At 37.6% G+C, this 25,510-nt stretch overlaps 1 protein-coding gene across 1 annotated transcript in view; it reads left to right on the top strand.

Annotated features, from left to right (window-relative positions):
• EYS (eyes shut homolog) overlaps positions 1–25,510 on the top strand; it is an 871,402-nt gene that overhangs the window by 280,579 nt on the left and 565,313 nt on the right. The window contains exons 19-20 of the mRNA XM_027787807.2: positions 9,046–9,243; positions 11,665–11,786. Coding sequence (XP_027643608.2) covers positions 9,046–9,243; positions 11,665–11,786 — 320 coding nt within the window. The remainder of the gene's footprint in view (positions 1–9,045; positions 9,244–11,664; positions 11,787–25,510) is intronic.

Raw genomic sequence — 25,510 nt, 5'->3', positions numbered from 1 at the left:
ACCATATTATCATAATCATGCCAGGATTTTGCAATAAGATATATTTTGTCATTGATTCAGTCCTTACTTTTACAGCAAAACACTGACTTTGAAAGCTGTTGTCAGATTTAATTCCTTAAAATGTTAGTAACAAATGGCTTTTTTATTAACTTATTTTCCAAAAAGAGTAACAATATTGAAGAGATGCCATTTCTGATTATAAAATAATTCTGTACTACACATCAAAACATTTAACATACACATTTATGCTGAGCAAATAAAACAAATAAACGTCAATAGTTTTGCATAAAGAAATGAAAATTTATCTCAGGTAATTAATTTACTTTCTATGTAATTTTTATAAATTTTGCTTTTGACTTTTAATAATAGCCTTAACAGAACAATCTTCTTTAGGAAAAAAAAAAAAAAGTATGTATTTTCAGTGTTTATATAAGATATTTAGATTCTACTGTAGAAGTATTATAAGCAAATACAGTAGAAAAGATAATTTACTAATATTAGGAGAATAAAATTTCTAAATAGGTAATCTGCTTCTCATTCCTAAACAAATAAAAAGAAGACTTTCCAAATAAATTATTCATTATTTGGTATGTATTGTATGCTAATAGAGAAGCATAGTACATGCAATGAATATATGCTTCTATATAGAGAGAGAAAGAAGTATATTTAATCCAATATATTGTGCAAGTGAAAAGAAAATAGTCCTTCAACTGAGTGTGCAATTTAACCATTTGTGCATATTCTTTTGAGGGTTGTTCAGATTTATTCTAATAGAGAGCCCTTTAATTGTCTAGTAAAGTCAAGACAATCTAGTCTTGTAATCAATAAAATATAGCCAAGAATTAAACAGGCAAAAAGTTTAAACTCATCTAATGAAAATAAGCACAGTTGGAAAGACGTGTTGAACTTATTAATTCATTAATGAACATCCGTGTTTCATTCTTTCACATGCGATATTGGGCATACTTTCTGTCACTTCTTGTCAGCTAACTACATTTTGTGAACGTTACCATTTTATTCTGTGATGGCCAGTTTAAAAGTCCTGATATGTCAGTGGGAGAAGACAGTTTTTAAACTGTTTTCCTGCACAGCATTCCTTTCTGTCAACAATCACAGAGTTACTATTTCGGAAACTTACCAGATCAAGTGACAACTTTCCTATATTAAGTAAAAAATAGATGCAGTCATACTAATCAGCTACATTTAAACATTTAGTATTTATAGATTTGCACAAAAATTATCTAACAAATATTTTACAAGAGAAAATGCAGAAGACATGAATTCTGAATTCTGATTAATCTACTTTATTAAAGAAATTTTTCACCTATAACTTGTTTGCAGATTGATTTACCCAAATAGCTTTAATCATACATTTAGAACTGTAAAAAAACACTGATATGATACCAACAGCAGCAGTGCATTCATTGTATTAACATGTAACCACCACTGCCTATTACTATCCAACCTTAATATTTGTGTGGATATACATTTTTCAAAAACATTCTGCTGTAAATCAGCCAACTTTCTTTTGTTTCCTTGCTACTTATATTGATGAGCATTAATAATCAATTATTTAATAATGAATTATTTTCAGAATTATATTAAAATAATATAAACAGTTGTGAACCTCTAAGTGAGGAAATGGTCTTTAAATTATTAATTCTCAACACTTATGGTTAATAATTAATAGATTCAGGGAAAGTGACTGAGTAGGTGGGAGACAGTCTTATTATTTTCTTGTCTTTATGTTTTCCCAATCTTCCAGTGTGAATATGAATGAAATTTCTGCCAGTAGCAGCAAAAGATTTTTCATGCAGTGATATGCAGAAAAGCTGGGAGGGAGGAAAAGAGGCTTAATTTCTAATTAAAGAGTGGTGAAGGTTGATTGAAAGAAGGCACTGAAAAAACTTCAGAATACTACTAGAAATTAATATTATAACCAAATGTTTTGGCCTTGTTTGTTAAATAGGATTGTTAACCAGATCATCAACTTTATGACCAGATTTTTATTTACCATTCTTTGTAAATGTGAGGATAATGCAAATATTTTTTATTTTTTTTTGCTTTGTGCTGTTTCGCTTTACTGTAGCTAAAACAAAAGAAGTAATTTATGTTTCCCCTAATTCCTTAAAGAGGGGGAAGAAGTCTGTCAGGAAACAATTTTGGTGTAATTTCCAATCAGTACAAACTTCACTGAAATTCATACTGTTCTGGGGAGTTACTTTGAGTAAGAATCTGAAGAAGCAGTATAAACCCATGCTCCTGCTGGCAGAACAGCATAGGAGGAAGGTGCATGAGCTCCTTATCAGCTAGACATGCATACTGGTTGAGTTGCCATGCTGTCAGGGGAAGGAGCTGCAGGTGAAGAACAGGCTACACAAACATCAGTGATGACAAAATGGAAGATGAAGAGTTTTTTCTTAGAGACCCTGAAGGGACAAAAGCCTGATACCCACAGGAGCAGGACCAGACAGGGGGGAAAGGATAGGTAGAGGACACAGTGAGGCACAGGGGGACAGACTATACAACACTGGAGGCTGGAAGATGACCACTTCTGACAACCTGAAGGAGACTTTCTCTTCACCTACAGAGGTTCACTTATGGAATAAGTATTAAGTTGTAACAACAGGTGACAAAAAGTAGGTTTCATTTGGATGGTCACGTTAGTTGTCTGAGTCTGATGCATACACACTCACCAGTACCACTAAAATGAAGCAATGGTTGAAAACAGGTAAAAGACTTCCTTCTCTGAAGGAAAGTGTCACCCATCTCTTGACCAGATCTAATGTCTTAGAAGGTTTATTTGTATATCAGAGGGCTGGATTCAGGATGCAGAAAAGAAATTGCCAAGGCTTTATCTGATGCTCAGATATCTTCCCTTTGCTGCTTGTCCATGCAGGCACCAATGATGCTGGCAACAGAGACCGTGAGCATATCAGAAGTGACTAGTGGACTCTGGCAGCAAAGGTGAAGGTGGGGGGTGGCAGGCAGCCAGAGTTTTCCACAGGACTGTGGGTAGGAATAGAAACATCCTGGGTGTTAATATCTGATTAGTGGTACAGACAAGACTTCATCTTTATTACCATGGGCCCTCTTTGAGCAATGAGGTCTGATGGGGAAAGATGGAATCAGTCTAAAAAAAGAATGGAAAGCATCTTTGCCAACAGGATTGCTAACTCTGTGAAGATAGTTTTAAACTACATTAATTGGGGAATGCAGAGAAAAAACTAAAAGAAAGTGGAATTACATGGAGCTGGAAAGAATTGCCTGTTGGAAAACATGATCAGGGAAGCCATCACACTTCCTTGAGTACAACTGTGGGGCCCATCTTAAGTGCCTGCACATAACGTACACAGCATAAGCAAGACAGAATGTGTAAGAAGTCTATGTGTTTTCTCAGAACTACAGCCTCCTATCAGAAGAACAACACACCAAGTGAGATAGCTCGCGTTCCTGGCATACTGCAATGGATGGATGCAAGCTCTCTGGAAATATAGGCAGGGGAGATGAGGAGGCTGGGCTGAACTTCATGCAAAACAGTGCCTTGAATGTGTGGAGCTTTGCTATGGAATGGGTGATGGCGATGCACTGCTCAAGTGAATGGGGGCAGGATGAAAAGGGAACCATTTAAAGAAATATTGTGGCAGGTGTCTGCTACAGACAGCTTGATACAGAAAAGTTTATGAAGTGTCTTTAGGAAACTGGAAAAAGACTCATGAACACAGGCCTTGGTTCTCATTGAGGTATTACCATCCTGACTTTTGCTGGGAAAACAACATGGAAAGATACAAGTAATCCAGGAGATTTTGGTGTCATGTTTAGTACAGATTTTTGAAAAAATTGCAAGGTGAGACAACTAAAGGAGGTACTTGTCTGGATTCTCTATTAGTGAATAAGCAAGGGGTGGTTTGAGATGTAAAGGTCAAAACCAGCTTTGATGACAATGGCAGTGAGATGACGGAGTTTAAAATACTTAGAGAAATTAAGAATTCAAGTAGCAGAATAAGTCAGGACTTCAGTGAGCTGGCTTCGGTTTGCTCAGGGATCTGCTTGGCAAACTCCCATTAGACTGCACTGAAGGGAAAACTGATTTATCTCAGGCCCACTGACTTATCTTGAAGGAGAGTTTCCTCAAAGCACAGCTCTTTCCAGTGTGCAGAGACCCAAGCAGATGTGGCAGAAAAATGGACAAATGGAGAACTGTATGAGATTAAAGAGTAAAGGAAGTGCACAGAAGGTAGATGCAATGGTGAGCTAGCTATCCAGAAGGCACCCAGTCACAGAGGAACAGAATTAGGAAAGATCAAGGGCAACTGGAGCTAAAACTATTAAGGCAACTGAAGGGCAGCAAGAAAGATTTCTATAGGTCTACCAGTAACAAAGAAAGATGGAGAAAAATGAGATCACATTGGTGAACTGACAAAGCATGTGAAAAAGTCTGAGATTCTCAATGTCTCTTTCATGCTGTTTTTTTTCACCAGTGGTGAAGCTGGGCTTGTTCAGCCTGGAGAAGTGAGTTCCAGAGAGACCTAACAGCAGCCTGATGCTTATTTAGCATGAGACAATAGAGAAGACAGATTAAGGTTCATTTTCTCAGAGCACACAGTGGAAGGCATCTATCCAAGCGTTCATTAAAAGAACTCACAAGCCTTATAATCACATTGGATTTGAGGTGACAAACATGTCAATATGTGTTAAAATTTATGAAAGCAACAAAAGAATCTAAACGTGCAGGTTACCCCTATACCTTCCTCTCTGAATCTGTTCAAACTTAACCTTTTACATTTTAAATATTTCCCAAAATCTCTGAAATTGTTTGAGATAGTAAGAATCATCATCAGCTGAAGCTTGAATCAAATTACAAATTATAAATTTCTGAATAAGAAAATTACATTTTTATCCATAGTTCTCTGAAAATCAGTGGTCTTTGGAGGAACTGAGACCAGACAAAAGTTGTTCAGTTACAATTTGGTCAATTATACAATTTTCTACACACAGTGTAGAAAGAAAATCCAGAAGCAACCCAATATGTTATTGAATCAGCAGAGCAAAATGTTTGAAATAAAAATCATACATAGAAGATAGGGGTCTGGGAGTATATTGAGCGTTTTAAAAATAAAGGTAATCCTTTTCTGAAATATATAGTTAATTCATGACACTTTGCCACAAGATACTGAGATTAAAAGCTTAAAAATCATTAACATTCCTATGAAAGAACTGTGCACAGTCCTATTTATACTGCAGAAATATTTGTAAATAATTTAAACCTCTGGCTTACAGGACATATTGCGTCTTTAGTTTCCAATTGTTCATGAAAACTCTGTTATACTCTCATGCAAAAATTGTAGTATCTATCATTGAAGACGAATATTAAAGTAGGGGAAAACTGATACGCTGTGGCAGGACTTTTTCTTTATCTACCAGAAATGTATTCCCCCCCAAACACCTGGCGTGTAAGAGGATGGGCAAATCTGTTCTTCTATCAGCGCAGAAAAAAAACAAGTACTGCATTACTGGATCATCTGACAGTTCCACTTACATTGTGAGTCGTGTTAAGCCTATTTGTGTGGGTGTGAACTTCACATTAGGTCCCAGTAGGGTTGTCACCCATGTCAAGCTGTTGTGATAGAAAGATAAAAACTTCAGGGTAAAATCTCAGTATGCCATATGGTTGCTTTGCTATGCAATTTCATGAATTCCAGATCTGAGAGTGTTGGCTGCCTATGGCAGGATTATCCTGTACCAGAGAGATCACTGGGGACATAAAGACAGGGAACAACTTGTGCCATTATTTTTCTCCTATGTCAGCATGAAAGTGGGGTCAAAGAGTTGTTGGGGTTTTTTCACCTCAGTTCTGTTCCTTCTTGTTGTTTTTGCTATTAGGCATCTTTAGAATTCAGCCGTCAGATGATTGTCTTATAGTAAGGAGTCAGCTCATCTAAAATCCTGCTGGCATTTTGGCCAGTGTGTGTTTCATTATTACAAAGAAGGTCTGCTCATAGCTAGTGTGATACTATGTGAATAACAGTAAAGCAAAAGCAGCTAATGTGGCATAGGCCAATAAAATTTTGTCTATAATGACAATACAAGCAAAGGAGGAGATACGTGGGTTCAGCTGCCAGCAGCCAGTACTAAGGGTATAATAACTCTGTGCCTGACCATGCTCTTTTATAGCAGAGTCAAAATAATTTTACTGACAACGTATCTCAGTAAATATGAAAGTACATTTCCCAAGTTAAAGTTAATAACATTCAGTCTCATGGACATCCTAGTACTGAGGTTATCCAATGAGTGTTTTTCGCTCTGTCACCATATCCTACACATTTAAGGAATTTTAAGCTTTCAAACAAGTCACACAACGGCACTGAGTGGCACTGTAGCTTGATCTCAATCATGACGCTGTAGTTAAAGTCTTGCTTTTCTCAAACTGCAATAAAATATTCAATATATTCCTTTAGAATAAGTTAACCACTTAACTGATTCAGTTTCCCCAAAATCATATGCAAAAACCCAGTATGAATTGCCAGTTCTGTTAGTTAGCAACTGGTCTACAAACTTAAAGCTGCCATATGCCTTAGGTGACTTGTAACACTGGTTGATTCTTTGTCAGGAATTGTTGTCTGAAATTTTGATCCTGAAAAGAAGTTGAAAATTCTCAGTACTACTATCCATCTCACAAGCATGGCTTACCTCGTATACCAGATGCAGGCACCCAGCGCGGCGGGGGCTGCAGGGCCCTGTGAGGGGCGGCCGGGGCTGCCCCGGGCTGCACACAGCCGGTTCCAGCCGGCTCCAGCTGGGTGGTGGGGCCTCGGGGAAAACCTGTGTAAGAAAGGGAAAAATGCTGCACAGGCAGTGAGTGAGGGAAAAAGTGTGAGAAACAGCCCTGTGAGCACTGAGGTGAGAGAAGGATGAGGAGGAGTTGGTGCTTCAGGGGCCAGAGCAGGGATTCCTCTCTGGAGAAGGCTGTGGTGGAGCAGGCCTCTGCCAGGAACTGTGGCCCATGGGGTGTCCACACGGGAGCAGGGGAAAAGTGTGAGGAGGACAGAGAGGCAGAGGGGAGCTCTTATGGACTGATCACACCCCCCATTCCCCGTCCCCTGTGCTGCTCAGGGGTAGGGAGGAGGTAGAGTCGTCTGGAGTGAAGTTGAGCCTAGGAAGAAGAGGGGGATGGAGGAAGCTGGTTTTAGTTTTGTGTTTGTTCCTCATCATCCTATTCTATTTTTAATTGGCAATTAATTCAATCAGTTTTCCATGAGTCTGTTCTGCCTGTGACAGTAACTGGTAAGTGATGTCCCTATGTTTATCTTAACCCACAAGGTTTTCTATTTTGTTTTCTTCACTCACTCTGCTGAGGGGGAGTAAGAGAGCATCTGGGTGGGCATCTGGTAGCCAGCCACGGTCAACCCACCACAACATAACTGTATGGATTTGATTTTCCACATGACTACCCAGGTGCTTTATGTGGTAGTGTCACGTTGCCCATCACTGGATTAAGGTTACAGCCTGTGTAAGGAAAAGGGAGGCTGCTGGGGCAAGGAGAAGCTTCTCCAGGAAGGAATGGCTTGGCAGCCAGAGCTGGGGCAAGGGCATTGGGGAAGTGGGCAGAGGGCCTGGAGTACTGCAGACCCTGGACAGCTCTACCAGAAAGCATAGCACAGACGCAGCCCAGCCTCAGCAGTCACAGAAGGGCAAATGGGCTTCAAAGTGGCTCAGAGGGGCTTGCGCAGTTTGTTGTAGCCCCAAAAACCACTGAGCTCTGTCTGAAAGAACAACCTTGCCTTCAGCAACACTGAGGGAAAAGGGAGGCAGCTTTACAAACCCAAACCCATTTGATCTCTTTTCTCTCTGCCCTCATCTGTGTAGGGGCCCTTTCTGAGAAAAGGCTTTGTTCATTGTCTGGGTGCCAGGTTGCAGAGTGATTATGCCTTAAAATGTAGTGAAGAAACAACTGACACTAAATGTGGCTCTCTGAGCTTACGTGCAAATCTATTCTGTGCTCACCTGTCTGCAATGAGGGGCTGCCCAAAGCCTCCCACAGCTTAATCCTGATGTGGGAAGAAGAGATGCTGTCAGATGAGCTTGGAAAGAGTAAACAGCTTGGTGGAGTGCGAACTGGCTGCAAAGGTGCTTTGCTGTATGTAGGCATATTCCAGGGCAGAACTTGGGTAGATAAGCAATTGTATATAACCAGCACTGATGCATGCAATAAAGGATCTCACCTGGGGTCCGTGCCTTCATGTGCCACATTCATCATTTTGAGTTTTGCTACTAGAAAACATGAATTAGTATTGCTTAGGATCTAATAAACTAAGGCTCTCTTTAAAGGGACATTTAATATTTTTTGATCTATTTCTTGCAAATTAAAGATTTAGATGAAGGCATCTGTGACCCAAGATCAACATCACACAGTTCCTTGATTAGCCCAGATAAACATACATAATCTGTGATATACTGGAGTGTTTGTTGGAAAGAGTAGAAAGTGACTGTGTGAGATTTTCTATTGTACAGAAATTATATAAATGATGGAGACAATCATTATCAAACACATACATAATTTCAGTAAAATAACATGTTGCAAAATAACAAATTGCAAGCGGGATAATTACACATGGTTACTTGCATTTAATTCATTTTCAGGATTGTGGGTTAATGTATAAACAATACATATGGTGCTGTGACAACAGAATATCAGGAAGATATAATAGGAAGCTTCAAAATTTTCATTAATTATTTTCGAATCTACTTTTTGAGCCATTTTAGAGGACAAGACTAAACAGAAAAAACAAAATATATTAATATACCTGTTATGATTTTAAAATGCAATGTCATATAAACAAAACAGATAACATTGTCTTTTTTTTTCTTTGTAATTCTACAGCACAAATAAATATTTCTGCATGGTAATATACATATATGTACCTCTGAGACCCTCCAACTCAGTTTTAACCAAGGATATAAAGAAAATACAGCTCATAATAGGCAGCAGCTGCAGGGATATGTTCATTAGTTAAACACTGACAGCTTTGCCATTTTCCTTTTCAGGTTTGAACTGTGAGTTTAGGCCTTGTGAGGCCAGCAATCCCTGTGAGAATGGAGCTGTGTGCATAGAAGAAATGAACTTGGATGTTTTTCCCCTTGGATTCCAGTGCCAGTGTATGAAGGGCTTTGCAGGTCCACGTTGTGAGATCAATGTCAATGAGTGCAGTTCTAACCCTTGCCTCCATGGATACTGCTATGACAGTGAGTTCAGACTGGTTACTCACTTTAATGTAGAGTAGTCTTTCTGTTGAAGCATCTGTAGTTACTGAGCTGCTCCGGGGAGAAGAGTGGATAATTTACTGAAATTTAGCTTGTCTGAAGCTCCAGAGCCAGTACCAGAAGGATTGTTTTTGCCAAAATGCCTCAACTCCTGGCACTGGGCTTTGTGTGTTCAGGGGGCCAGAAGTGCATCTAATGAGAAACTTTAATGAGATTTGTGCTGTCTTCTTTGATACCTAAATTAGCCAAACACATCTTACATTGTGCATTCAATGAGAGGGTACTCAGGTGCTGAAAAGGAGCTCATAGAGCAGTTAGGCAGCATATGTCATAATTCTAATGAGTCCAAAACCTACATTAAATATCAAACTCATGCAAAATGGAGTGTCTGTTTACTATTAAGTGCCTTCTAGCATGTAACTGTGTAATTTACACTTTCACTGATTGATAATATGTAAATTTTTTAGAAGAAACAATAATGAATTACTCTATTCTGACTGGATTGGCAGGGTATGTTTAGTAGCTCCCATTACATATGGAGGGCTTACTGGAAAGTTTTATGAGGCTATTACCACCTATCAGATACTTTCTATGCTTGATGAAAAGAAGTGAAAGTGGTAATTTTCAGAGAATCTCATAATGCTGGGTTTGGAAAGCAGAATGATATCTGGAGGTCATGTACCCAAAAGCAGAAGAAGCTGGACTATCAACAGTGCTAAAACAGGTCAGCCAGGGATTTTTCTAGCTGAGTTTTGAAAGCCTCTAAGGATAGACAGAAATTCCAAAACTCTTTGGGATAGCCTATTCCACTGATGCGCTACTCTTGTAGTGTTTCCTTCCCCCTCCCAATCCCACCTGAATCTCCTAAACTAACTTTTGGCAGTTGCCCTTATTATATCATCTAACACTACTAATTGATATTCTGTTCTGTCACTTGTGCAACTGCCCTTGTTATAAGACCCTCTAAACTATTAACCCTTCCCTGAAGGGACTAAACAAAACAAGCCTGGCTGACTCCACTTTTCCTCATAGGTCCCACACTTTAAGCATTGAGCAACCATGTTTGCCTTCCACTACATCTCTCTCCTGTTTCCCCACACCTTTTAAAAATGAGGTGATGACTCAAGAAGTTCCCTGAAATTCAAACTCTTTACACAAATTTGCAGATGTAATCAACTACTGGTTTCAAATGAGATCTCAAAGAACCAACCCCAAATTATTAAATATATAATGGCCTAAAACGATCTCAGTTTCTTTAAAAAAATAATATAATTAAATCAGTTTCAATAAGCTTTAAGAATTCTATCTCTCCGTGCATGGGAACAAGGTGAGTGGCTTCATATTTTACCTAGTAAAGACTATTTCCTAACAAGTTTGCAGATGTTTTCTATGCATTCTATATTGGTTCTGAGATATTTTTGAGCTGTAATTTATAATAACTGCAGTAAAGTTCTTCACATTCATGACGTGCCAGATCTTTTGGGGACAGCTTGTCTTTGTGATGCCTCTGGATAGATGATGTGGGCATCTCAGTTCCTCTAGGCTATGTGCACTGGCTGCAGAGAGCTGGAATCCTGTGGAAGCTAGGAAGCTCTTAGCAGATGAATAATGCTTCTGCTCTGAAGGACTTAAAGCATTTAGTGAATACAATAGCAGCTATGTTTACAGACACAATGGCAGAATAGATTCCATGGTAAATCTCAGTGATAATGAAGAATCCAGGGACCTCTGAGGTTAGAATAAATGCAAGCCTGCAAGAAATGCCATTATTGCTGTCATGCACTCCTTATGTGGATGTAGCACTCTAAATTAGATTCCACTCTGTTTGGATCATTAATGATGAAAAAGGGAAAGGATTCTTATCATTACCTTGTTAAGATTAAAATGAAGCATGGAAATACATCATAACTTGGGCTGTCAAATTCAACTCAAGCAAGTTCTCCTTTAATATATTCGTATAAAATGAGGCATCCTTTACCAAAAGAAAACAAAAAAAAAAGCCAAACCAAACAATGTTTAACTGCTCCATCTCATTTAGGCACAATATCAGAGATAAAGTCTTATGCATGTACTTTGTATACAGTTTTGTGATGGAAAATTACTCATTAGCTTATAAGATGCCATCATTTTTTCAGAACCTAGTAAGGGGTCCTTGATTTATAATTCTTACCTCAAAATATTGGAATTGTTTAAGAAAAATGCAGTACATGAATCTGCTTTCATATTAAAAAGGTTTTTTGAGATACTGCTTTTTTTTTAAAAAAAATTTCTTTTACATTTCCACACCCTTTAGGTAGCTAATCTAAATCTCTTCCAGATAGTAGTCATAATTGTAACTTACTTTACTATATTCAGTTGTTATTCTAAAAGACCCTTAGCACTAAGCCACTCTCTCTGTTACAGTTGTCAATGGCTTCTATTGTTTGTGCAACCCAGGATATGCAGGACTGAAATGTGACCAGGATATTGATGACTGCGTAATCAATGCTTGTGAACACAATTCTACATGTGTTGATCTACATCTGGTTAGTAGATTATATTTTTTAATCAAAATGATTACTAAGTTTTCTTCCTGAATTCTGAAGTAATACTATTGCAGTTTTAAACCTCCTCTTAATCCATACCCCTGAAAAAAGTTTTATAATCATGCTTTCCAGTCACTGTTTTTTTATTTGTAATGATATAGACAATGGGAATGTTTTTTATCATTTAAAAGCAGTTATTGAGTCAATATGTTTCTTGGGGAATTCAAAAGGGGAGGAATATTTCCAACAGGTGTGTTTAAGGCCTCATTATAAGTCATAGGAATATTCATTTACACTAGTGACATTGGCTTCGAAGGGCTTAAAAAGTATCTTACCTCCAAATAGCTGTACTTTAAGTACTTCAGCATTTATTTTCAAAATTCTTCAGCTATACTATTTCCTGAAACATCGAAGTTTTAAAAATAATTCTGCTTCTCAGAAATAAAAACATTCTATCAGCTGATTCCTTCACAGGAGGAAAGGAGAAAACAGACATTCACATTGTGTAAACTTTGGCAGCAGAGGTGGACCATGTTCTCTGTCACTCCCTCCAGGAATCAATTTATTTTCAATGTACTCAGTAGGGACACTAAGACTATACAGTATGAGTATTGTCCTTAAGAAACATACAGATTGTCAGAGAAATTGGGGGTGGTTAAGACCGGTTGGCAATTTTTTCCCTTCTTCTAGTTTCTACCAGCTTGTCTGTGAGAATGTTCAACTAATGAAATGTTAAAGCAAGGTGTAGACTTCAGATTAAAATAAAGATGCCTGAATGTAGGTGTCTATATATGGCATGAGCTAAGCATCTAAGTACCCACCAAAGATGCTAGAATCCTTGCTGATGCAGTCAGCACAATCCAGAATTGTCAGATGACCTGTTGATCATTGTCTTTGGTTGACTTTTTCAGAAATCATATCCAGGCTTTAGACGTAGTGTGCTCCATTTTCAGTGCAAGGTTAGCTCAAGATGATAGAAAATTTTATATTGAAAATTTTATATTCCAAAGCAAAGAACTGAGGTAGTAGTAAGAGGGAAAGTATCAAAATTACTGTACAGCAAGCTGTTTTTCCAGTTCCAAAGGATTGGCTTAGATAAGCAAGTCAAATGCAGCTCTGTTTGCAGAGTGAATTAAAAGAGACAAATGATAGTGTTTCAATAGTAGAAGAGAATAAAAATAATAATAAAAAAACATTCTTCATAAATGTCCTTTAGTGTATAAAAGTATTTACTTTGGAATATATATTTCAGGGATAATGTATTTATAGGCATAGGGCTGGACTGTCATATTTGAGAGTGCATGCTTCTAGAAATGCTCCACTTGACTTCAGAAGGTTTCCACAGGAAACAAGAACCAATATTATTTCTCAGATCCTGAAGACACTGAAGCCTTTGTGTTGCTACATTGGGCAGTTATGCCATAAAGACAAATTCCCCCTGAAGCTGTAGTCAAAGATCCTTTTCTGCTACATTATTTTCACTTCACAAAGCTTTGCAAGACTTACAGTATTTTCAGTCTGAAAATAAATCCTACATGGGTGAAACAAAACCATTTTTCCATGTAGTGGGAGGGGTTTTCTCTTTTGTTTAAAGAATATGAAATAGTTTTGTACCTGACTCAAACTGTTTGCATTTCTAGAGAAAGTCTGAATGTTACTTCTACTCCATCAATTATAGGTTAGACTATGGTGTCTCTTCTGTAACAAAATAACTTCCAAAGGAATAAAAGCCTCTTCTTCCTGTTTGTATAATAAAACGTGAAAGAATTCACATGAAATATGTAGAACTGATAATTTATCTACTTTTTTTTGTCATCCACAGTCTACCAGGTCATTTGCTAATTTTAGTAGGTCTCTAGCTGCTAACCTTTATTTAGAACTACCTTCAGGCTTGCAAAGAATACTTGGCACTTGGCATGGAAAATAGCCTAGAGAAAGAAAGGTTACCCCATTTTTTTAGTTACTTGCAAATTCTGTGATATGTCTTCCTTTAGATTTTAAAATTCTATTCCAAGGTTTCTGACTGAAAAACTGTGGGTGAAAGTAAGTGTGAGTGAAAGTTTCTGGCATCATTTCACCTTGACTAAGTGGTTGTAAAGGTATACAAGAATGGGCGCTAACAGATGGTGCTGTACGTGACACTTGACATGAGACTTTTTTTCTACCTCAGTACATACCCAGTGTAGCATGTGTTTGGAAAGCACACCTGGAAGGAATATATTTCCTGGGGTACCATTCTTTTTTTTCACAAATTATATTTTTTGTATTGTTTAAAAGCTCAGTAAAAAAAAATCCAAACAAGTTCTAAGGATTATCACTAGATCTTTCTCAAATCGATTATATGGTTCTAATGTAATTAGTAAGGACAGTTTTTTGTAGCAAGACAAATATATTGTAATATATATGTTGAGGTTAAATAATTAGAAGCCTTATTTATCATTAATAATTAATAAACTTTAACTTATAGCTATTATTGTGGTACTGATTCATCTAACTTTAAGTCCTTACTAAGCTGTTTTCATATGCAGATGCCACTGTATCACTGTTTACTGACATTTCTAAACCATCATATCAAATGATTACTTTTTCTCCATGCTGAAAACCTTATTTCTGTTTGCATACCCAATTCAGATATACTGTATGCCATGTACCCAGTCAAAATCTGTGACAAACTTGGTTGCATTGACTGCCTCTGTCTTTCCCCTCAATAAGATACTGTTTTACTGCACAGCACTTACATAAAAAGAGTATTCTCAGACCATGTGATAATCAGATGTTTTTACCAGACAAAATCTTTTTTCTCAATAAAATAAAATAAATGCCTACATATTTAACCAGATTCAACAGTGGAGAATGCAATAGCCTATTTATTAAGAGATGCTTTGTAGAATCCAGTTATACAAAATTTTCAGTCTGTGCATGTGGACTTAAATTAATATATATAAACTAGAAAGATCTTGTGGTGTTCAGTGTTGACAGCCAAGTAGATTAGATTCTCTCATTGTTACATATTCCTATATTTTCAGACTATTCACTCAGCGCTGGCTCTTTTTTTACAAAAAGCTATGCCACCAGATAGAAATTTATTTCTCGCAGTTTCAGGCTCCTTAAGTTCTCCTTAATTGGTGAAAAGTATCTAAAGTTGGCCATGCATCACACAGGTTATTAAAGGTGTCATTCTGGAGGGAGGGCTAAAGGCATGGGATAAGTTTGGGGTTTCATGTGAGGTTAGTTTCTTGTGTAGTCAGCTAACATTTTAATGTTACAAATATGTCAAGGTGCCTAGCGTAGTGATTAATGGACATGAAGAAAAAGGTTTTCTATCATATCAAAATAAAATATTCCGGAGTATTTCTCATAAGGAATACTTTCCACCTGCACACTAATCGCTAAGACACGCAACCATACCTCACTTTTAGAACAGAAAATGGCTTTAAAGTGTAGAAATCACTTTAATTAGACATAAAATTTCAAAGGTCTCAGGCTAAAGGTAACGTTTCTTCCTGAAAGGGTGGGGTCACAAGAGAGGTTCTGGAAATACAACTTCTCAGATTAGCTTAAAAGGCTTCTGAAATGGCTTTTTTAACATTGAACAAACTGTTTTAATAGTTCTCTGCTTTAGCTCAGTAGTTCAGAACAAATGCTAATCCAGCTTATTTGCCTCACTGGGAAAAGTTCTTGCTCATAGTTAAGAATTTCATTCAGAAGTGGTGGATTCAGTCTTAGCTAATTTAAGACCAACTTGGTTTTCTTGTACCAAATTGCTCTCTGGAAAAATGTTTGCCCTGCCCATTTTTTTTTTTTTTTCTTTTCCTTCTGTGCCATAGTCTTACTAAATGATTTTTTCTTTAAAACAAACGATTTCTACTTGTTTCCACTTTGTAAGTCAAGAGTAAAAATAACAAGAAAAAAAGCCCAAATCCTGTGAAGTGTCTTGTAGGGTATGTACATTAACATTTTAGTTTGTATTACAAGAACACTTCTGAAGCAAATCTCCCAGCTGTACCCCCTTACTACATATAATTTGCATTGCGGAGAAGACTTGAATGATGCAAACAGGATTTCTCTTGCATGAAACTAAACCAGAAAATGCTCTCCACACATGCATATAATGGGCTCCAATCACAGATTTCCAGTCCCTGGGTTTAGATAAAAACTATTTTAAAGTAAAACCCTCAGAATCCAAGTAGTGTGTATGTTGGGTCCCCAGTGCCAACAGTTTTCAGAGATTTGTTGCTATTGCTGATTGCTACTGTAAATGTACCCATAGTCACATGAAGTTTCATGAAAACAGAGCACAGTTCATACAGCCTGGTTACATTACATTACATATTATTTTCTTTTAAATGTATACAATTTACATGAATTGTATGCCATGGAGGTTTTAGGAGATATAAGTTCTGAAATATACATATATATATATGTACCCCAATACATTAATTTTGCCACTGGTGTTGCTACAAAGTAAATTATTTCAGCCAGTCTAGCAAAACTGTTTTACTTCATACATGCACAGCATGTACCTTCAAACGTTCAAAATTATGTTTAGTCATGCAACTGCTGAAAAACCGCATGAGTCTGAAATTTACCTTATGAGTTCCCTTTCTATTAAAAGCTTTTTCTGAAACCAGCAGTGATGATATCTTGCATGGCAATGTAGAAAGTTACATCTATCTAACATCTTAGAATTTATTTCACTCAGGTAGATTGAGCAAAGAGTTTCCATGGGCTCTCAAGACTAACACTGAAAGGTATTTCCTTTGATTCACTAAATAATATTTTTCTTATTTTTGTAACATATTAGATTCAGCGATGATTCTATTCCATAGCAAGCTTGGCAATGAGTGGAAAAAGAAAGGCAATAAATGCACATGTATTTCTGATACATGACAGTAAACAAAAGCCAGTACCACAAAAATCAGGTGGAAGCCTTGAAGTATTATTTCTGCTACACTGCAGTATCACATAAGCAAAAATATCAATATGTAATACAGAAAAAGTGGAATTCCATTTAAAATTAACTAATAGGGGCCATAACCAAGTCCTGCCAGGCAAATTTTATATTTTGGCACATACAGTTCCAAAAAAAGTAAAGATGTCCCTATAAATATTTTTAAATTAGCACATATCTTGCAGTATTTTTTGTTTCTTTATTCATTATAATTTGTGACAGCCTATTTCTCTTATGATAATGGAAAAGAGAGAGCTGAATAAGGCCTCTGAAAAATTAACAGGTCCTATACTATATTTGGCACCATGTTACTTGTCATGAGAGCCAGTTGTTCTTATTTCTGTTACCTATCTTCATTCAGAGAGAACTTTTAAAACCAAACTATATTCATGTCATACTCTTGTTGCATATAGTATTTCATTTGGATAACATAAAAACCTGAAACATGCTGAGATATTGCCCAGGAAAATAATTTTAAAGAATAATTTGTAATATCTTATTCTTTTACAAAAGAACTGACTCTGATAGCACTAGGTAAACATTAAATTCATTCAGTCAGTAATCATACTAGTTGATTTCTATAGGTCTATTGGGAAATCGTAAAAATAGATTTGAACCCAAATCAGATTTGGGTTCAATTGAAATCAAAACTCTTACCTAAAATTTCTTTTCAATGTAATTCTTATAGCCTCTTATTATTTCCTCATTACTCTCCCTTATCACTTCAAGTTCTGCATTCATACTAGTTTTCAACTGCCATTTAGTGGTCCAGCGTAAGGGCTATTTGCAGCCCTATGCAGGGATGCATTCGCACATAGACCCAGTCAGAAGCTTTCTGAAGCAGTAATTATATATGTATTTGCTTCTTTGAGGCATACTACCAAGACTTTAAAAATAGTTACAGGCACCTGCATTGCCTTCTGGATCTGTTATAAAAAAGAAAGCTTTTTTAGAGTTCTCTACTAACAGTTTTAATTTCTGAATCTATTTATACTAAGGCAAAGAGTTGATATATTGCATAAATGCCACCTTATGTTTAGAATCATAGAATCATCCAGGTTGGAAAAGACCTTTAAGATCATCAAGTCCAACCGTTAATGCAGGACTGATAACTCATCACTAAACCATGCCTCTAAGCACCACATCTACACAATTTTTTTAACACTTCCAGGGATGCAGATTTCGCTACTTCCCTGAGCAGCCTGTTCCAATGCTTCACTACCCTTTTTGTGAAAATGTTTTTCCTGATATGCAATCTGAACCTCCTCTAGTGCATCTTGAGGCCATTTCTTCTTGTCCTATCACTTGTTACCTGAGAGAAGAGACCTACCCCCACCTGCCTACAACCTCCTTTCAGGTAGTTGTAGAAAGCAGTAAGGTCCCCCTGAGACTCATTTTCTCCAGATTAAACAATTCCCATTCCCTCAGCTGCTCCTTATAAGACTTGTGCTTCAGACCTGTCACCACCTTCGTTGCCCTTCTCTGGACACACTTCAGCACCTCGATGTCCCTCTTGAAGTGAGGGGCCAAAAACTGAACACAGGATTTGAGGTGCAGCCCCACCAGTGCTGAGTACTGGGGGACAATCACTTCCCCCGTCGTGCTGCTCATACTATTTTGGATACCAGCCAGGATGCTCCTGGCCTTCTTGGCCACCTGGGCACACTGCTGGCTCATGTTCAGCCAGCTGTCAACCAGCACCTCCAGGTCCTTTTCCACCAGGCAGTTTTCCAGCCACTCTTCCTTTTCCACCAGGCAGTTTTCCAGCCACTCTTCCCCAAGCCTGTAGTGTGTGTGTGTGTGTGCGTGCATGCGCGTGTGCATGTGTTGTTGTGACCCAAGTGCAGGACCCAGCACTGAGCCCTGTTGATCCTCCTACAACTGGTATCTGCCCATTGGTCCAGCCTGTCCAGATGCCTCTGCAGAGCTTTCCTGCCCTCCAGCAGATCAACATTCTGTCACTAAGCGTGGTGTCTTCTGCAAACTTAATGAGGGTACGCTCAATCCCCTCATTCAGATTGTCAATATTGAGCCCTGGGAAACACCACTTGTGACTGGCCACCGATTGGATGTAACTCCATTCACCACCATTCTTTGGGTTTGGCCACCCAGTCAGTATTTTAGCCAGCATAGAGTACACCTGCCCAAGACATGAGTAGCCAGTTTCTCCAGGAGAATGCTGTGGAAGACAGTTTCAAAGGCTTTACTACAGCCTTTTACCTCAGCCTTTCCATCATACAGTAGGTGAGTCATCTTGCCATAGAAGGAGATCAGGTTTGTCAAGCAGGACCTGCTTTACATAAACCCATGTTGACTGTGCACGATCCCCTAGTTGTCCTGCACATGCTGTGATGGCACTCAAGACAATCTGTTCCATTACTTCCCTGGCACTAAGGTCAGGCTGACAGGCCTGTAGTTTCCCAGATCCTCCGTCCTGTGCTTCTTGTAGGTGAGCAGTTTTTTCAGTACAGCTTCAACACCAGCCAGAGATTCCCTGAACTTCTCAATGAACTGTGTTCCCACCCAGATCAATTCTGTTCCAGTCAGACGTCATATTACTTGTATTTCAGCCTAGTATTCATTTCCAGGTTCATTTGTACAGAAGTTTGTTTCTATTTATAGGCAAAATAGATTACTTGAAACAAAAACTTCACCATCTTAGTGTAGACTCATTGACTTGCTCTAAAGTAGTAAATTGAACAATGTCAGAGCTTGTTCCCTAGCTTTCAGAACAAATGGCCTGTGACATCTTGGTTTTTTAAGCATTTTTAGCAACCAAAACAGGGTGGCTGTGTTCTGGTCACGAATGAATGTGCATATAACTAGCTAATGGTTGATTCCTGGTTGCACTTCTCCCATTTTGTCCTTGGAAGCTCTCAGCACAAAAGGATACCATGCTTCTTCATTTGTTTTTCAGAAGCATAAATTCTGAGGCATAAAATTATAAAAATGCATCTAACTTTCCCCACTTGCTGTTATTGTCACAATAACAAATGGTATTTTATGTCAAAAGTAACACATCTGAATAGCTAAGTTATTAAGCTACTATTATTCAGGTAAATAATACTGGGAAGTATTTACTTTTCTATGAAAAAGTACTATTTTCATGGCAGGTTGTTAAAAGTAAAGAATTAGCACCAAGTAGTCAATTTTTAAAGACTTTGTTATAAATTATTATGGTTTTAATGTATTTTCACTTTTACAGCAGGATTAAGTTCTACCAACAGTATGATTCACTAATCCAATATAGTCAGCAGTTGGACAAAGAGCTTGCACCTGCAATTGATCCCAGGAGTTTGTAAAACAATCAGCTTCACTGAATTTCCTCAAGCTTAAAAAAAATCACCTTACTTGTTCATTTCAAGGTCTCATTGCTTGCTTTTCTTGTTACTAACAGATGTTAAGATGCATGTTTGTGCTTTAAAATCATTTATGTTTTAAGAATTCTTTCTATATAGTTTATACTTGTGTTCTTTCATCTATAGTCCATGACTTGACTTTTAATTTTGCCAGTTACTTATTACTTACAAAATCTTTGTATCATGAACCTGATCCTTGTCTTTTGAGATAAGCACTACCTCACTGAAGTAATTACAGTAATTTTTAATTCAAAAAGCAACCATAAAATTTTATTTATCTCACTACTGCTCCATATATAACTTTGCTCTTACAATTTCTTGTCATCTGCTGAGTAACATCCTGCCAAGATGAGAACTTACCAATAGAGAAAGAAATCTCATAGGAATAATTCAGATGTCTCTATTCTGTCAATGATAACTTAAGCAAATCTGGAAAAGTTATGTAAAGTTTGCTGCTCAGTCTCTCCTCCAGTTAAATGGCAGAACTGCTTCATATGATGGTAAGATTTAAAGTCCCATAATTTTAAATTACAATTTTTATAATATATATATTTATAAAATATAGTCTAATATATAAATATTACTGCAATTTCCCTGGGTGTAATATTGAATTTTATGTTTGGTTTTCACTCATTCACACATGCTAAATGGAACCATGGAGTGTCTAGACAGGAATGTGAATGACTGAGATACCAGAGGAGACACAAAGTACTTTGTATTCCAGCAATGTCTTCTCCCATTTCTTCAGATTGTTATTCTAATTGAAATACCAATTAATACTACTTTTTATTTAAAAAAAAGATAAAATCAGATACTTTCATCTGAACTCTCCTTGAGGTGAAAACAAGAAACAAGAAAACTTTGAAAGAATTTATGATTCTTATTGTATTTTTTTATTTAATGAATATACAGAACTGCCCTGGTAGCAGATGAGGGACCGGGAGTTATGCCAACAAAGCCTCTAAGCCAGCTGAGCCTGAGGCACTCAGCAGCACTACAAAGAAGCAGCAAGTGACAGTAGTGGGATACTCCCTGCTGATGGAAGCCCCCATCTGCCAGTGTTACCTGCTACCTAGGGAGGATTGCTGCTTTCCAAGGGCTTGGATCTGGGACATTTTACCAAGGCTTGTCCAGCCCTGGGATTGTCATCTCTTGCTGCTCTTCCATGGAGATACCAGTAACAGTAAGGAGATGGCCAGTGCAGACCTCGAACATGCCCCCAGTGACTGCATGTCTCCAGAAGCATGATAAAGGTTATGGGGGACCCAATGGTTTTCTCCCTGATCCTGCCCGTGAGAGAAAGCAAGGTGTGGATAAATCTTTAGTCAACAACTAGTTATATAGCTGTTGTTGATAATAGGGTTTCATCTTTTAGGACCATAAGACCCTCTTTCAGGATTAAGGCTAAGAAGAGATGGGATCCACTTGATAAGTGGGGCAAAATTATCTTTGTCAACAGGTTTGCAAAAAAAAAAAAAAAAAAAAAAATATCAAATGAAGAAGTGATGGACTTGGTTGTCAAGCAAAGGGCACGGGTAACGTATACAAAGAGACCTCCTGATCAACAGACTAGGGCTGCAGAGGACCCACCTCAGTCTATAAACAAGTGCCAAGAGGCCAGATTTATGAAGGAAATTATTGCATGCTTTCTGAGAAATAACCACTATTGGGTGCCCATCTGAAGTACCTGTTCATTGACACAACAGCAAGTAAAGACAGAGCCAGACTCTTCAGTACAGAGTGACTTCCAGTCAGAGGCAAAGGGCACAAACTGAAATACCAGCAAGTCAAAAAAACCCAACAAAACAAAACAAAAGCCAACAAACTTTTTTTATTGTAAACTGTCACAGCACTTTCCAAACTAGCCTGCTGCAACAAGGTCTCAAGGTCTTTTACCATCACATACCAACACACTCTTCATGCCAGTCCCTCTGCTGCCTTCTCCTAGTCTCTCCTCATCCAGAGCACACACACTCTCTCTTCTCTCTGCTTCTTCCTCCTCTCTCTTCCCCAGCTACTCCCTCTTCCTTGGCTGCCCAACCCCTTACCAGAACCAGCCACAGCTGCACCTTATCTACACCAGCCAACCCACCGCCCCTGAAGCCAGCCCACAGCTGTATGTTATCAATGAAGCTGAACCCAGCTTCATTCCTCTACAGTAAACGTGGTTGAATACTGGAACAGGCTGCCCAGATATGAAGTGTCCATCGTTGGATATACTGAATACCCAGGTTCTGAGCAGCCTGCTATAGTTTACCCTGCTGTGAGCAGGGTGGGTGAACTAGACAGTCTCCAGAGGTTCCTTCCAGTGCCTACAGTTTTATGATTCCGTAATAAAGTAGCTTGATTCCTGTATCTGATTCAACCACTTGCAGTTAATAGTATATCTTCCACTACAGTGATACAAATTTATATGGGAATGGTGTAAAGCTATGGAAAAAAACAAATAATAGAGTCATAGAATTGTATTGCAGAAACACTATATATTAAGAATTTATCAAAAGGTGGTTCACACCTGTAGAAACCACTTAGGTGGAGAAAATTATATTGACAAAAAGTGACATTAAAATATGCCCATACAAAAATGCAGCAGTAGTTTATTTAACAACCACTTCACTTGACTGTAAAGGAGTATACAATGATAGGAAGCTCAGGTTCGTCTGGTCCAATCTTAGAGTAAAAATCATTTAAGATAGACTTGTGTCAAAACAGCATCAGACTTTTACTTAATAATGACAGATTACAGATTACTTTGGTTCGCATTTCTATGCTTTTCGTACTTTAACAAAATTATTCTGTAAATGGACTTTCCTAAATCTGATTATATAGGTACTTTACAGGCAGTCTGTAGTAGTGACTGTAGGACTGACCCACATAACATGGGGACTCTCCATGTAAATAAAGTAAGTGTTGATCAGAGCAGCAGACTTCAGAAATGGAATCTAAGGAAAGAAAAAATATTTTTCACTCATGTTTCATAGCGCACCTGAATAAGGGTACTGCTACATTAGCAAGCGACACAGATCAACAGAAACAGTGAAACAGGTGGAGCTGAGGCCTGGCTTCAAAGAGTGTACATGTTTTGGGGCAGAGGCATGGAATTTTGTACTGGTTCTAGCATAGTGAACATAGTCCTGTGGACTAAATACTCATTAGTGCTCAGACAGCATTAGGTGTGCTCTTGAAGCATATCTTCTGGTTCAGTTTCTTTCAAAATTAATCTGGTTTATGTGCACTGAGACCACTGTGTGATGTGAGGCAAAGCACAGTTAACTGAGGGCAATTGAGAAATTCATGTCAAAAGCCAAGTCCTGATTTAAAATAAAACATTAATGAGTCTGAAACTTATGGACCCTAAGAAATGTATGAACATATGGTTGTTTTTAAATTACTTGGGTCAATAGATTCTTAAAGGACAAGTCTTCTGAAAGAGCAGTTTGTGATCTCAGTATCGACAACAGCTTGGAAATCTCTGGCTTTAAGTCTGTCCCTCATTAGTCAGCTGAGATACTCAAATTATGTATAAGTGTACTGATTGCCTAAAAATGTTCTCCATATGTTTGTCTGGTTTTGTGCCCACTAGAAAATCAGTGGTCCATTTAACATAGCCAGACAAAATGTGCCAAGTGATTGAAATAGTTTAACCCTTACTGGTTCATCACAGTGCTATCATACCAGATAAATGAAGCTCAGCATTCAGGCCCCAGTTTCTTGATTCTGAGTACTAAGGACAAAGATACTTTGTTTCTTGATAGATGGTTCTTGATGCACAAGGTGCTGAACAGTCTTCAAGAACCTTGCAGTTCTGGTTTCACTCAAATGCAAACACTGGGATAGAGAAATAATGAAAAAAAAAAAAAAGACCATTGATGAAGGATTCTAAAAGTTTTCAGCTGGTCTGGTTTCTTGTAGTTTAAGAATTCATACACTACTCTGTCTTAATTACAGCACAACTGTATGAGAAATTCCTAAAATAAATAGCTGTGATACCTACTGATGCTATATACTTCCCTTATCTCATGCAAGTCTTTGCTGTTTTATGTCTGAAATGCCCTTTGAAACAATTATCTGAAATCTGTGGTCTTTGTAACGATTTTGGGATCTGCAAGTTTGCAATTTTTCATGTAAGATTCATGTTATAATATGATTTCTGATTTTCATGTTTGAAAACACTAATAGAATATGCATGTATGTATGCATATGCAGTACTTTAAAAAATCAGCCAAAAATGTTAATCTTAAAATTAGCTTAGTCCTAAAATACATACATAATGTCAGAAAGTGGTAAAGTGACAGCTTAAAATACTAGCTTTTTTTTTTTTTGGGGGGGGGGCGGAGCTGCACGGTGCAGGAAGAAACAGCTGTGTATTTTGTACAGCATAGCAAAACGCAATACACTTTTTGGTTTACTCTGTTGTCACTTGCTGGTTAGCTATCCATCTGGGCTGACTGTCACTAAATAAGTACTGAAGAAGTCCAAGCCTGCAAAATATTTGCTGGGAAAAGTCCCAGTGCTATAGAGGACAATAATGTACATTCTGCATGTGTGCACATATATGAAAGACACAAAAGGCACATTCAAGAGTAACATTTTGATTTTCCCAAAACTCAAGTGATTTTATTACCTAGGCAACATTCTCGGTCTACTCTGGCTGTGGACTTACAGTTTTTAGTTGTGTTTTAAAGGTTATTTCATGCTTGAGGAATGAACAGTAATTGAGATGCTGTTTTTCACATTTTGAATATGTCAGTTTCACTAATAAGAGTATTTATGAACAGTGGGCTAAATACACCTTCTCACAGTATATATGACTGTGTAGAAACTCAGTTTCTCTTTCTTCTAGGTCTTCTTTATGTACACCTGTAGCTTTCAAGTTCCCAGCTTTATATTGCTCTTGATGGTTTTGGCTGTATTCCCAAATGATTTACAATTTCTACTTTCCAGACTGTCAGGTTTTCTCTACTAAATCTTTGTCCATTAAAATATCCACATTATTTCTATTATTTTCTGCATGTATTTCATTAAGGGGGCTAAGTAATTCTTTGTTCTGTGAAATACTGACTTGTAGTTGACTGAAGGGAAGGCAAGGAACTGTGTGAAAGAAACAAGATTTTTAGTGTGATCTTTTAGCAATAAAAAAACCATCCCTTTGGCAGAAAACACTGGGTAGAAATTATAAAAGTAACCAAAGCTTTCAGCATTATGAAGACAAATAAAAAATAAACTAAGACAACCTCCAGTTCAGGAGTAGTTTCTGGAGTCTCCATTCCCAGCTGTTCTGAATGATACAAGCAGCAGATGGAGAGTAATGTGGGTTTAGGGGGAAAAAAAATGCAGATCAGGAAAAAAAGTATTTTAAAACTGGGTAATTAATACACAAGAGCTACATTTGATATAATAGTAGCTTTGATCCA

The sequence above is a fragment of the Falco peregrinus genome, chromosome 7, assembly GCF_023634155.1.
Source record: "Falco peregrinus isolate bFalPer1 chromosome 7, bFalPer1.pri, whole genome shotgun sequence".
In the NCBI taxonomy this organism is placed as follows: domain Eukaryota; kingdom Metazoa; phylum Chordata; class Aves; order Falconiformes; family Falconidae; genus Falco; species Falco peregrinus.
The sequence above is the reverse complement of the archived record's forward strand: the minus strand, read 5'-3'. Positions and strand labels throughout refer to the sequence as shown.